Source organism: Neopsephotus bourkii, unplaced genomic scaffold (assembly GCF_033783945.1).
Source record: "Neopsephotus bourkii isolate Nb327-2 ecotype Australia unplaced genomic scaffold, CSIRO-AGI_Nbou_v1 NB_13, whole genome shotgun sequence".
Taxonomy (NCBI): Eukaryota; Metazoa; Chordata; class Aves; order Psittaciformes; family Psittacidae; genus Neopsephotus; species Neopsephotus bourkii.
This window is the reverse complement of record NW_026900530.1, coordinates 798,526-811,573: the sequence shown is the minus strand read 5'-3', so window position 1 is coordinate 811,573 and position 13,048 is coordinate 798,526. Positions and strand designations below refer to the sequence as shown.

At 44.6% G+C, this 13,048-nt stretch overlaps 2 protein-coding genes across 6 annotated transcripts in view; one reads left to right on the top strand and one right to left on the bottom strand.

Moving 5' to 3' along the window:
* Nucleotides 1-9,012, bottom strand: part of ZNF423 (zinc finger protein 423) — a 236,337-nt gene extending 227,325 nt beyond the window's left edge. For 2 of the 5 annotated variants that reach the window (XR_009728060.1, XM_061370824.1), the window contains exon 1: nucleotides 8,770-9,012. Coding sequence is in view for 4 of the 5 variants with exons in the window: in XM_061370824.1 (XP_061226808.1) it covers nucleotides 8,770-8,809 (40 nt within the window). In the remaining variant the exon portion in view is untranslated. The remainder of the gene's footprint in view (nucleotides 1-8,769) is intronic. The other 3 variants (XM_061370567.1, XM_061370650.1, XM_061370743.1) reach the window with 2 other exon arrangements.
* LOC133221943 (uncharacterized) lies at nucleotides 8,993-12,277 on the top strand. Its single transcript, XM_061371253.1, has 3 exons — nucleotides 8,993-8,997; nucleotides 9,238-9,730; nucleotides 12,091-12,277. Exons 1-3 carry the CDS (start codon nucleotides 8,993-8,995, stop codon nucleotides 12,238-12,240), a joined length of 648 nt encoding a protein of 215 aa, XP_061227237.1. The 3' UTR covers nucleotides 12,241-12,277.
* Nucleotides 12,278-13,048: the final 771 nt, after the last annotated feature.

The window sequence follows — 13,048 nt, the reverse complement described above, 5'->3', positions numbered from 1 at the left end:
TAATGTTTTCTTTTCTGCTTATGCTTAATCATACCCTTTTCCATGGAGCTGGAGTCACTTTTCAGATCTGTTCCTTCCCTCAGTCTTAAACTAAAAGTTAAAAATAATATGGATGCAGCTTCAGGTGAATAAACCTCTGTGCCAAAACTTTCCATCTAATTATCCTGCACCCTGCATGACTTCCTAGTTTTCCTATTTTATTTGCATATTTCTCTGTTTAGCACTTGTGCTTCCCCAAGTATTAAGCTCATCCTTCTACCATGTGTTTTCTCTACCTCCTTTTAGTTTTTCAATTTTGGGGACAGGAGATTGATAGAATGCAGAATCACAGTCACTTTTGCTGACATGAATGTGTACCTGCTCACATTAACAGATGTTAAACACAATCCAGGCCTCTTGGGTTTCCTGCAGTGCCATTGGGGAACTCCTACAGCAACACTGCATCCTTTGCGCTTTGAACCTTCTCACTGCTCTACCTAGAAATCCCTCCAGCAGCAATCTCACAGAAGAAGCAGGAGATGCCTTCTGCAGCTTTGGATGTGACTATTTCTATCAAATGTCTTCGCTTCTCTTGTTCTTTCAATTGCACCACAAGAAATGAGAATAAAGTCCTATCATTACTAAAATCAATAAGAAGCACTACCATCAAAATAAGACACACTCAATGCCTGATATAAGCCTATGGCTACCCACAGCCCTCCAACATCAACAAGCATCTCAATTAACACCATTAGTTCTCCAGCAGATTCCAGGGAGCTTGGACTTCTGCTGTTTGCTTACATTTAAACATCCAATCCAACTCCAGCTAGTGTCAAGACAGAAAATTGCACTCACCCCAGAAACTGCAAAAGTGAGTCCTAGATGCTCACCCAGGGAAGCCCTTCATCTCTGCACCACCCTAAACACCTTCTTTTCAAAGAGCATAGCAAGTGTGTCTCTGTCATTATCTTCATCATCACTCAGCCACTGTTATGTGAAGCATGTTCTAGAAGTCATCAACAGATGAAGGCTTGGCTAACCTGCCTCAGTGGTAATCCAGAAAAACCTCTTCTCAGCCACGTAAGGACCACCAAGAAATGAGCAGAGCTGCTAATTTAAGTACCAGTCCTGTTAGAGACTGTCTGGAGCTTCACTCCCATCTCTAAAATACTTGTAGGCAAATGTTAAAATCTGTAACAGCTTTTGCAAGTCTGCTCAATTGAGTGGTTAAACTTGTACAGTCAGCAGACAACCAAAGGAGGCATATATTTTAATGGTGGATGTGGAAACAAAGGAATTTTGATTAGCCTTGAGACTGGAGAGGGTAAAATACTGGTTTAAGATTTTCCCAGGATATGCATATTAAGGACTTGTCTTTTTGCCCTCTGCGTAATTTTTTTTAATATTTGGAAAGCAGAATTAGGCCACATTTGACCAAACCTCCAGAGCCTAAGAAGAGCCATCAGAGACTGGAGCATAGCGACTTGTTAACTCTTGTACTTTATTCGTAACAGGATTTCACCAGTGTTCTACAGAGCAATGTGTTCTCTGTAGCGCTATCAGAGGCTTAAACAAACCATTTCTCTACAAGCAGGGACCTTTCCCTGCACTTCGCTTTAAAACCCAAATGCATTGTTTACTTTCTCTAATATGAACTGGAAATAACTTCTGTGTAAAGGAACTCCAACTGCTACACTACTGAAGCAGCCTTCGTTATCAGTCCCAGACTCAAGGACAACACAACTGCAGGTGATGCTACAAAGAGAGGCAAGATCAACCTCACTAGAAATTGCCCAGGAGAACATGCAGGTAGGGTGGGTTTAAATGAGACCACAACTGAGATTATTTTAACTCCATCATACCCAAGTGACCCCTTCAGGTCTTCTGAGTGGCCTTTATCCAGCAAAGGAAACACTCCTCTGTCACAAAGGCTGCCTTACATTTGTACTTGCCACTCGGTGGTAGCAATAAGTCCTTTACTGTTTGTTCAGCTCTTTAAAGTCCTGTAAGCATTCACCATTCACCTGTCACACTGCACAAACTGAGCCCTTTGAAATGAAAATCTGAAAGTAAATGTGTTAGTCAACGGTGTCTGCTGCTGCAATAAGCGTGGCCAACACCAGCACGAGCCTTCAGGCAGGTAATTCACTTCAACACAAGGCTGGCGAACAACAGTATGTTTTATTTAATTAGGATGAACAGAAGAGATAAACCTCACAGCAGGGCAGGTAATGACAACATTTCAAAAATAATTCATGCCCAGGTAACAAAAGGGCAAATTTCAATTACATAAAAAGCTAAAAAGTTGACTTAATACATCCAAGGGGGAAAAGAAAAAAAAATTAATAATTGTACTGCATATGATTAACAAGTGGCATTTACAAGCTCTGCAAATTGGTCCTTCTGTTGCCTAATCTGTGGCTAGAAAGGAAAAGGTTTTCTTTCTAAGCAAACGCAAACAATATAATGAAGCTACTTATCGCTAGATTCAGATGGGTATTGCAGTGCTATCTGAAATAAGTCATAGGGTGGAAAGCTAATGCCATACGCCAATTGTCTGTACTGCAGTGAGATTTGTGAGCCTGTTCCTAACGGCATCACCCAGTTTCCAACCCCATCGGGTCCCTTTGTTTGCATTTTAGAAAACAAACCATTGCAAGAGGTCGAATCTCGAGCCTTCTGTAGCTGGAAATGTCACAGGAGACCATTTAGTCTCTGCACATCCTTCTACTCCCTAGAATAAAGTGACTACAATAAACCACCATAATTCACTGCTGCACATACATATACATCTAGGAGTTGTCAAGAAGATGTACTGCTTAAAACTCACACCACCTTATTTGTCTAAGAGAACAAGGAACTAGCTTCTCTGCATTTACTAATGGACATCAGAAAAGAAAATGCACAAGAATCTGCTTCTGGGCTCTAAATGTACATCGAATAGATGCATGCGCTATGTGAGAGCTCAGAGCTGGTCCTCACTTGGCTCCAGCTCCCACCCTCACCCTTAGAGCCCACATTCACCAACACATGCACCAGAACGAGACCCTCCGTAGTATATGTTGGTCAAGATTTAGCAGGAGTCTGTAATGGGTTTTAGAGTTTAAGTATTTCATTATGGCAATGCATTTACTAAGACAGAAGGGAACGTAATACCCATCCTTTTTTTTCAGTGGCATTTAAGGAAAATACTGATAGAGCCATGAGGGGTTGATGTAGGCATTTTTCTAAGACAGTTCACTTATTGTGGGTAATTAATAATCTTTTGTTTAACAAAATATTACAATACATAAAGAAATTTATTATCTTTCAGAGATTGCAGGCTAATGCATGAGACCGAGACTGTTTCTTTGTTAAAGAAACAAATGTTGTTTGCATTTTTCAAATTTCACAAACTGCAATTGGGAGTGAAGATTTAAATTAACTAGTTCAGTAAAAATAACTGAGTAAACGGTCCAGAGTGCATTTATCAAAATAGAAGTAAATGTTAATTCTACAGTAGGAGAAAGTATCATCACCCACAGAGCCAGCAGGTGAGGAAGGTTTATTAATACATTTCCTGTAAGAACTGATCATTGAGTGCCACCCCAAGCACTTGGCTCACTTCATTTAACCAGGCTGAAACCACTTACCCAGATTTAGCCTAAAAGTTAATTTGGCATCAAACTGTAGATAAACCAAGCCAAAGCCTCATCTATGATAAAGCCGTTTGTATTTAAACAAGCTTAAAGCATCTACAAAACATCATTTTTATATCCAATTCAGACGATGGCATGAACATCTGCTTTCACTTAAAGACATTAATTTTCAATTATTGAAGAAAAACAAAATAAATCCTGACAAATTACTGGTAACTGTAGAATCTTTTGTTACTCTATTAGTTTATAATAGTAATTTAGAAATCCTACAATTAACGTCCTAACAAGAGCACTCTGATTATTTTTTTGCACATGTCATCTGAAGCAATTTAGCAGTGAATGATGGGCTTTAACTTGCACTGATTATACACAAATATTTTCGATGAATAAAAATAGGCGGCCTTCTCCAAGAGCCACTACTGTTACATGGCAGTTGTTTTTCATTGATGGCTTTAGACATAGCATCACCAAAAAACATGAGATTTCTATTTTCTCCCTGTTCATATTTAAGCCTTTTGTGTTACCTTTCCCACTCTTTTCAATTTTGGGCCACATTTATTCATTGTATTCGCCAAGACCAATGGGAACAGGCCACAATTAAAAGGTGTTTGCACACAGTCAGGAGTTTCAATCAGTAAAACCAGTTAAATACCACCCAGATCCCATCCAGGAAGGCATACCGGAGGGAGGGAAAGGAAGGAAAATGGGACTTATGGAGTTCAGGGGAGAATGTTGCTAGGCTTGTAGCAAAATACACAGGCAAAAATTAAACACTGCAGGCTAATCCCTGAAGGCAGTGCTCAGAATACTGCACGGATTCAAATGCTCTCAGGGCACCAGCCCCACAATGAAACACCAACATCTCCAATTATTCCTAATCCCCCAAAAGCTACACTTGATAAAGAACAATCAAGACCGTAATCTTATTTGATGAGTTTTATCAATTTTAGCTTCTGCTTTCACTGTATCAATAAGATTCCACTGCAACTTGAATGAACTGTAAAATTAAAGGATAATCGCACAAGTCTCTTGTATTTGGCAATTATGATTATACTTGTCAAAATTTAATTTGTAGAATGTACTGCTCCGGTACCTGCAGGTTCTTCTCTATCAACTGGGAAAAAAAGGAAAATTATATCTTTAAGACAAGTATGAAAGACATTGTTACTTCCACAGTCAACTCTGTAACTGAGCTCCGACATTGTATAATTGACTTTGCAAGCAGAACAACAGCAATATAACAAAGAAAATGTCAGTGTTTTCACAGCGCTAATCTATAGCACTAGGAGGGCCTCCTGCTGTCAGCCAGAGCTGACAATACAATAGCTTTCAAAGGGATATTACCATCACGCTTTTATTCTTGACATCAATCAAGACAAAGAGAATGCTTTTCACAAGACATTCAAAATCAAACCTTTGTATGAGCAGATAGGTAAAACAGCATTCCTTTAAAGAAGATCATTCATAGCAATCAACTAATTGGAACTCAGCAAATGGTTGAAGTATTTTTATTTACTTTGCAGATAACAAAGTAGCAACCAACCCCCCTTTTCTCTTCTTGACTGACACAAATGAGGCAGGTAGGGTGTGAATCAAAAGTTTCTATCAGCATTTTTTGCCAACTGAAAGCAGAAAAATATGACAGCGATTCTGCAACTTCAAGTAGGACAACAAATCTAGGCTTAATTAGTGCATTCTTTTGCAAAACAGTTTGATTACCAGCTAGCACGTTTACACACAAAATACCCTTGCAAGCTGACAGCAATTTGCAGAACTGTCAAATTCAGCAACCAAAGTGTACCTGATGCTTAAAACCTTGTGCCAACACCAGTCCAGTCCCCACAAACTGCAGTGGAATAATTCCTCAATTACAATTACATGGAGCTGGAAACCTACCAGTTACTGTTACCAGCACCTCAGCACTTCACTTTCCAGAACAGCTTCCAAAGGCCCCAAGTTATAGCATGAGAAGCCCCTCTTTAATCAACAGGGGAGAAGAACGTCTGCCCTATTCAGCCCCCACGGCCAATAGTGTGCTCCCCGAAGCTGGCAGCACATAGCAAACTTTTAAGGATGTTGATACTGACATCAGTCCCCATCACTTGTAGTGCGGAGACAATATGTTTTGATGTCCACAACCATGTTATGGTTCTGGGGTTCACGACCACATGGTTTTAATGCATATAGTAAGGTACAACTCTTCCTTACAGACAACTGGAAAAACCCTCTGCAGGTGAGATTACTGGCAGCAGGGCAAGAGCAGGGTCTGGACCGAGGAAAATTACTTTCACAGGCTTCAGTTGTGATGTGGAGTAAAGCTTCAGAACAGGCCAGTGTTTTACTCCATCACCGCTAGCACCACGCTGTCACTGAAGCATGTATTTTGTAAGCCAACAAAGACTCAACCCCTCCTACTTTCACCCTATCTTCGTTGATCTGAAACAACCTTCCTTCAAGCCAAGTAGAACTTTGTCCCCAGTCACCCGCCACAAGGTTAATATTTTCAAGTTTGAACAAACTAATGGTCAAAACAAATCAGAGTATTGTATTGCAAATCATAAATCCCACATCAGGGGGAAGTCCACGGCTACTGCTGGAGTTACAGCTGCAGGAATTCCTGCAAGTTTCTGCCAGGCTGAACCTGAGATTGATAATACAGCACAGGGGCCACATGCCCTGCAGCCCTGCTGACATACAAGAGTTGTCAATGTTTGGTACTTTTGCCAAAGTCGGTCACTTCTTTAAAGTCAGCATTGCTCCCAGTTAATGTGCAGGCAACTTGCCTTTTGCATGCAGAATAACGCCTTTCATCACAGGCACACACTGACTGTGAATGAAAAAGGATGCTCAAATCTCAGTAGTGGTTAATAAATAGCAAAGCTGCTATACAAAGTGAAATAAATACACAAAAAGAGAAAAAATAGTAAATTATTTTGAGTCTTAAATGCTACACATATATCCACATGATTTTTGCTTGTTTTCTTCTCAGTTGAATTGGGAAACCTGTGACCTCAGAGTGCCTTTATTTATTACATCTCAATTATTTCCATGGAAACGTGTACTGTGGCAAACTACTGTGTTGCCAGCTCCCTAGACCACAAAATGTGTATGATGGACTTTTTAAAAGCAGATTATATGGATGAATATTAAAAAATGCAGAAATTGTTTATCCTGCATACACATATGAGTTGGGTCCTATTATCCAAAATTTCATCCAGATTCAGCTCATTCCAGACTCCTTGTTTAGTCAGCTCATGTTAAGACCTGTAATCTACAGCCAGTTTATGCTGAAGCTGAAAACACATTTTTTTGTGCCTAGAGACTACAAAAATATTCAGAATTTTTTAACAACTGGGCTTCCCCCAGCTCACTGTGCAAAGACCTTCTAGATATTTCTACATTACCCGGATAATGCTTCTTAGCTATGACTTGCCAGTAAGTTACCTGCTCCAATTCTTAAACATGCTCCTGTAAATAGTGCTCAGTTCTGTATCAGAATTAGGATAAAAAAATCATTATAAAGTATCAACTACTTGCAAGAGATATTGCTGCCTGAAATGAGGTAGGAAACAACTGACTGATAAATGGTAAATATCTAATGTTATTATGGCACAAGATTGTCAATGATTACTAACTGCACTTCTAGATCAAACACAGTTTTCATGGGCATAGAAGTATTTCCTGAATGTTAAATGTGACACTTCAGCACAGAAAAATATTTTAAACTCCAGAGGTCTGGCCACTACACATGATCCCCTCACCCGATGGAAGTTATGACCCAAGGCCTGCTCCACTGCTCTCAGACTGCGGCTCTTTTCGCTTTAAACAATGAATTTCAGAGCATTCCCTAGAAATAGCTCCAGTTCTGCCCTTTCTTCTGCCCGCAGACTGTAACATTCATCTACCAGTTACTTAAGTATCTCCTTCCGCAGCGATTGTCCAGGATTGCGGAGGGTCACACCGCCACGCTGCAAACCTGCCCCACAGCACAATGCTGAACCGTACCATTAGATGAAGGGTTTGGTATAAAGATGAAGGACTGACTTCACAAAAACTTCATAAACATTTGAAGCACGGATGATTTACATTGCAATCATCTGCCAAACAGCGGATATTTCACAAATAATCTAAAATGGCCCTGTATGGGGTTTCAATTTGTCCTTTAGCTGGTCCATTAACCGCCCACTAATTTTGTCCACCCCCGAGTTATTTAATTATGAACACTTCAGACTTTTTGTTTCATCTTTTGGGCATCCAAAGTGATGATCCTTTTGTGTTTCTACAACAAAGCCCCCGGACCACTGAGTTTGTGACTTCTGCTTTGTGCAGAGGACAATAAAACCTTACCCAATACCAGCTAACCTCCTCATGGCTGGGAGCGAAAGGCTTCCGAAATCACGCCTTCCGTTTCGCACCCAGTCACTTTAAAGTTAAAAAGATGGCAAGGCATGCGGTACGGCGTGGGGCTGGTCCCGGCCCTCCTTTTACGTTTCACCAGCAGTTGTTTTCTTATGGAGATAAACAGGAGGATTTAAACACCCCTTCGCTGTGGATGATGAAGAACATGTGAAGTTTTACGTTTAATCTTTATTCATGCAGCTCTTCTTAAATTTGTCTATCATTTCTTCAAGCCAAAGCAAGTTTTCAACCCCCATCTATCAAACTGGTTTTAATTCCCCCCTTCTTTCACCACCCTTATGCACACTGGACAGCAGGAGGAAACAGATGGCTCTCCTATCCCCAATCATAAAGAAATATTAATTCCAAGCTAACCAGCTAAAACACGAGTAGGCTCCGTTTCCCCCTTCCCCAGCCCACTGATGAGCCTGCCCCACCGAGCATCATCGCCAAACTTTCCTCCCTCCGAGCTTCAGCGATGCTACCGGCTTCTTTCAGCAATTATCGCGACACGTGTCGCCAGCGAGTCTCGGCCGGCACCGCGGTACCCACACTGGCACTCCCCCCGAACCGGGCGGTAGAGACAGCGCTTCCCACGCGGGGCATCCCGCGTTCAGGGGGGGAGCCCCGCCACCACCGGCCCGTAACGGGGGGCGATTTGCAATCCCCGCCAAGCCGGGACCCGGCCCTGATTGGCCGCGTCGAGGCGGCGGAGGCGGCGGCGGCTGCCCGGGGCCGGCGGAGGCTGCCTTACCTTTCACCGAGCGGGGCTTGGCTTGCTTCCTCCTGGACATGTCCGGGCGCCGGGGCTCGTCCTCCTCTTTCTCGTCTTCCTCCTGTCCCTGCCTTCCCTTCCTCTCCCTGCCTTTTCTCTTTCCCTCTTCCCACCCCCCCACCTCCAAACTTTGCGAGGCGAAGCGGCAGCAGCGGGATCAATTATTTGATTTTTTTTTTTCTCACTTCTTTTGCCTGTTGCAATGCGGCAAGTTCAACTCCTTTCTATCCCCTCGGGCACCTTTCCCCCCCACGGGGAAAAAGGAAAAAAAAAAAAAAAAAAAGAAGAGAAAAAAATATATAAAATCACAGGCGCAACAGTTGCAATTTTTTTTTCCTTTGTTGTTTTGGGGCTTTTCCCTTCCTTCCCCCCCTCGGGTGTGCAAACTCTACCGACGCACAGCGAGCCCGGCCCGCGCCCCCACCCGCTTTTTTGTTGTCTTTAAAGTTTGCAGGCGCCCTGCGGCTCTCAGTCCGGCTCGCGCTTTTGGAATAACAGTAATAAAATTAAAAAATATAGCGGAAAAAAGCGCCGCGGAGCCCTGCACTGGTCCCTGCCGCTGGGGTGGGGGAGGGCGCGCAGGGAGAACTCAGTGTCTCAGCCCGCGACGAGCCCCGGCCCCAGCGCTCCGGGGGTGCGACCTTGTTGCTGCGATTTTCCTAAATCCTCCCCCGGCCGCGCTCGGCGCCCCTCTCCCTCCCTCGTTCCCTCCCTCCCTCTCCGCCCGCTCGCCCCCGGCCGTCTCTGTCCCTTGGTCGCCCCGCCGCTGCCCGGGGAGGGCGACGAGTCCCTGTTTAGGCTGGCCGCGGGGGCCGGGGGGCGGCCGGCCGGGCGCGGTGCGGGTGCGGAGCTGGAGCTCGGCTGGCGGGCGGGTGTACTCCCCGCGGCCGGCCGCGCTCGCTGCCGCCTTCCCCTGCACGCACGCACTTCGCGGAGCAAGGTAAGTGCTGCTTTGCATCGATGCCGGGGCCGCTAGCTGCCTCCATGGATTATTCGCTGAAAGGTGGCACCGCTCCTGCCTTCATTGCTGCCGCTGCTGCCGCTGCTGCCCTGGGTTTTTATTTTCTTTAGCTCTCGCCAGCCTCCCTCTCTTTTCTTTGTCCTGGCTCCTTTTCCTCCTCCTGATCTTGCTGCTGGGGCTGCAGTGCAGACACACATAATAAAGCCAGGCTTGGCTGGAAATGTAGCTGAGTCCCAGCAGGAGGATGTGAGGAGTGGAGTCCCGGCGGGGGAGCGCTCTGATCCCGTAGGGAGCCCCGCGCAGCCTGCGCCGATCAGACGGAGAGAGAGCCAACAGCACCGAGCCATGGACGGCCCGGGAAATACAGCGGCCGCCCGCAAAACGCGGACCGCTAAGCCGCGGACCGGACTCGCCGCCGCCGCGCGGAGTGCCGCGGAACCGCTCGCAGCCGCCCGAAACCTCTCTTACCCCCCCCAACCGGTGCTGGCTTCTTGGCCGGCCTGCAGTGCGCAGACACCGCGCAGACAGCGCGCAGGCGGGTCGAGCCGCCCGCGGTCCGCACCGGGCCATGAGCTTTCCCCAGTGCGGGCAGCTCGGCAGCTGCGGGAGAAGTTGTGGGTTTTTTTAGACAAGCACCCCCCTTCAGACATACACACACACACACCCCCGCCGCTCGGCTGCTGCTTATGAGCTGGAGGAAAGATTTATTTCCTTTGCTTTTCCTAACGTGTTAAATTAGCAGGAGCTGGAGTCGCCCGCGCCTCTCTGCTGGGAAGGTTTCTTCTAGAAAAATCCTAAGTGTTTTAAACTTGTTACCCCACGGAGCACTCACTGCCAAGTTATGAATGAAACTGCTCAAGATATTAAAGCTCAGTGAGTTCCTTCTACCAGTTAGACGAGGCTTGTTCGCTTCACGTTCCCTTTGTTGCTTTGTAGGAACAGGCATTTGTGACATTTCGTGTTCCACACCCCAACCAGTGTGTGAGGAACCGCATCTCCAGGCACCTTCTGCCTTGCACGGGTGGGCCCGTGCCACTGGGAGAGCCCAGAGGATTGTACATCCAGACATCAGAATAGAAGGTGTCTTCAGTGGAAGGAATAAGGGTGGAGGTCCTCAAGATCCTGTGAAACAATGCTGGCAGAAGCACCCAGCTGCACGCATGGAGCAGGCCATGGGCAGCAGGAAGAGTGTAGCACCCTGCCCAGGCACCTGCACTCCAGTCAGGCACAAGGATGTGGGGGGCTGTGTGAGGGCTCTGTTTTCCTGCTAACAATCTTCACTTGAAAACATCTTCCTCTTTTCTTTTTCCCCCCACACACACCAAAAGAAACCAAACCAACTCAGGAATCTGAGTTTGTCATTTGATCAAGTGAACTGAGCATAGAACTGTAACACAGCATCACTTTGAATGGATGTTTAATCGTGATTTTCTGGCTTCTTAAGGTTTGACAGAAACTATTGGCTTTATTAATGTTCTAATAAAGGTTTATTGTTCCATCCTACTGTATGACTGCAGATTGCCGCCACAGACTGGACATACAGTAAAAAATGTTTCTTATAATGGCACTGTAATCAAGATATATTTCCTCTACATCACTGCACTAAGTAGCAAATTGGGGGTTCAGAAAGGCTAACTTGGGACAAGGATACATGGCTAAAGAGCCCGTGGCCCCAGCTCTGATCCCAATAAAAAATAGGTATAGCTCCCATCAACAGAGATTCATGGCCTCAAAACCCAATGTGATATACCAGTTTCTAGAATGAAATAAGCAGGGTTGAAAAGGGGGAAAAAAAATATGTTGTGGTATTGATATACTGAAAAATATAACCAGAATCATGGTTGATTTGGGCAGCATCACCCTAGATTCATATCCGTTCAGCATCAGAGCTGGATCAGGAACTGAATTACTTCTGTATCCTCATCTTATTGGAGAGGCTTAATCCCCAGGCTATCAAATTGTTTCTGTTCTCTCACTGGCCCAATGAATATTTAATTATTCTTACAAAGCAGAACAGCTTCAGCAGGACAGATTCTCATCCCAGAATGTGCCAGCGGTTGGGCACTCTCAGAGGAGTTCAGAGACCCAAATTCAAATCCCTGTGCAATCAGGCAAAGAGGGGATTTCAGCCTTAGCTTTATACATTCCACTAGGCAAGTAATTCCCAAGTCCTGTTGTCACCCGAAACCCCTTTGCCATCCAGCCCTCTGCCCACACTCCTATGCTATTTTAAGGCTACAATTAAAATGATCCATTTCTACAACTTTTCTTTTTTTTTCAGTTCATTCAGAAAACTATAAATTTATTTATTTATTTATTATATTTTCTCTTCTTTCCAGAGGACCACTAAGAAGGTCTATTCACAAGCCCCTGCCTGGTTTGGAGCAGCTGCTGGCGAGTTGAGGAGCCCTGGTCTGATCCTGAACCACTCCCATGAAAATAGTTCAAGTTCATTCTCAGAGCTGTTGTCAAAACAGCAGCACCCTTGAAACCACTGCCTTCCATGCTTGCATCGGATGAAAAATACCCAGGTTGTAGCTAGAAAAAAAGCAGGAAGGCAGATGACACTAAAAAAAAATGAAACGCATACATAAATCTGTCCTTAAGTGTAGCACACACATATATAATCATTAATTCATCTGTCTCTATTATCTTCAAACCGAGTGATACATGGATTTCCTCCAGGCCCTGCTCTGTAAGTACGTCTCTGTTCCACAGAGTTTTAAAATGTGTGCCTAAATGCTCTGCTGCTCTGTTGTCACAACACATCACTTGTGTCTCTCCTCCAGATATATGTACAGGGAGTTCATGTGGTTCCCCCAGCCCCTGGTCCTGCCGTCGCTCTTGAGCAAAGGGAGCCCCGCAACCCTGCTAAGCCCCCCCAAGAAAGGCAGAGTTCATCCACTGGGGCACTCTTCCCAATACCAGAACTTAAAACTCACATTGTCATTAAAATAGATACATTCTGAGAGCTCTAATAACAAGGGAAGACTTCACAGGCTTCATTAAAATATTTAAGGCAAATGACACCAGCCTGTGTGCAAATTTAATAAAAATACATTTAATAATTTAATTATGGTAATTTAAGATTGCAATAAAAATACATTTTGAAAATACATTTGGAATCTATTACCAGTCTTGTTTCCTCACAGATGCCTTTCCTTTCTATTGTGGGGAATTTTAAGAAAGAGCACAAAGCCAAGAGTGCCAGAGTGCACAGTGGGTCTCTCCAGGAGAAAACCAAGAGCCATCCTGCAGTTCCGGACAACATCCGCGTCTCATCAGGTTGCTGGGGCG

What these genes read in the sequence shown, in the direction of transcription:
- LOC133221943 (XM_061371253.1), top strand. An exon ending in CACGCACTTCGCGGAGCAAG is followed by an intron (nt 9,731 to 12,090) that starts GTAAGTGCTGCT and finishes TCTTCTTTCCAG; the next exon opens with AGGACCACTAAGAAGGTCTA.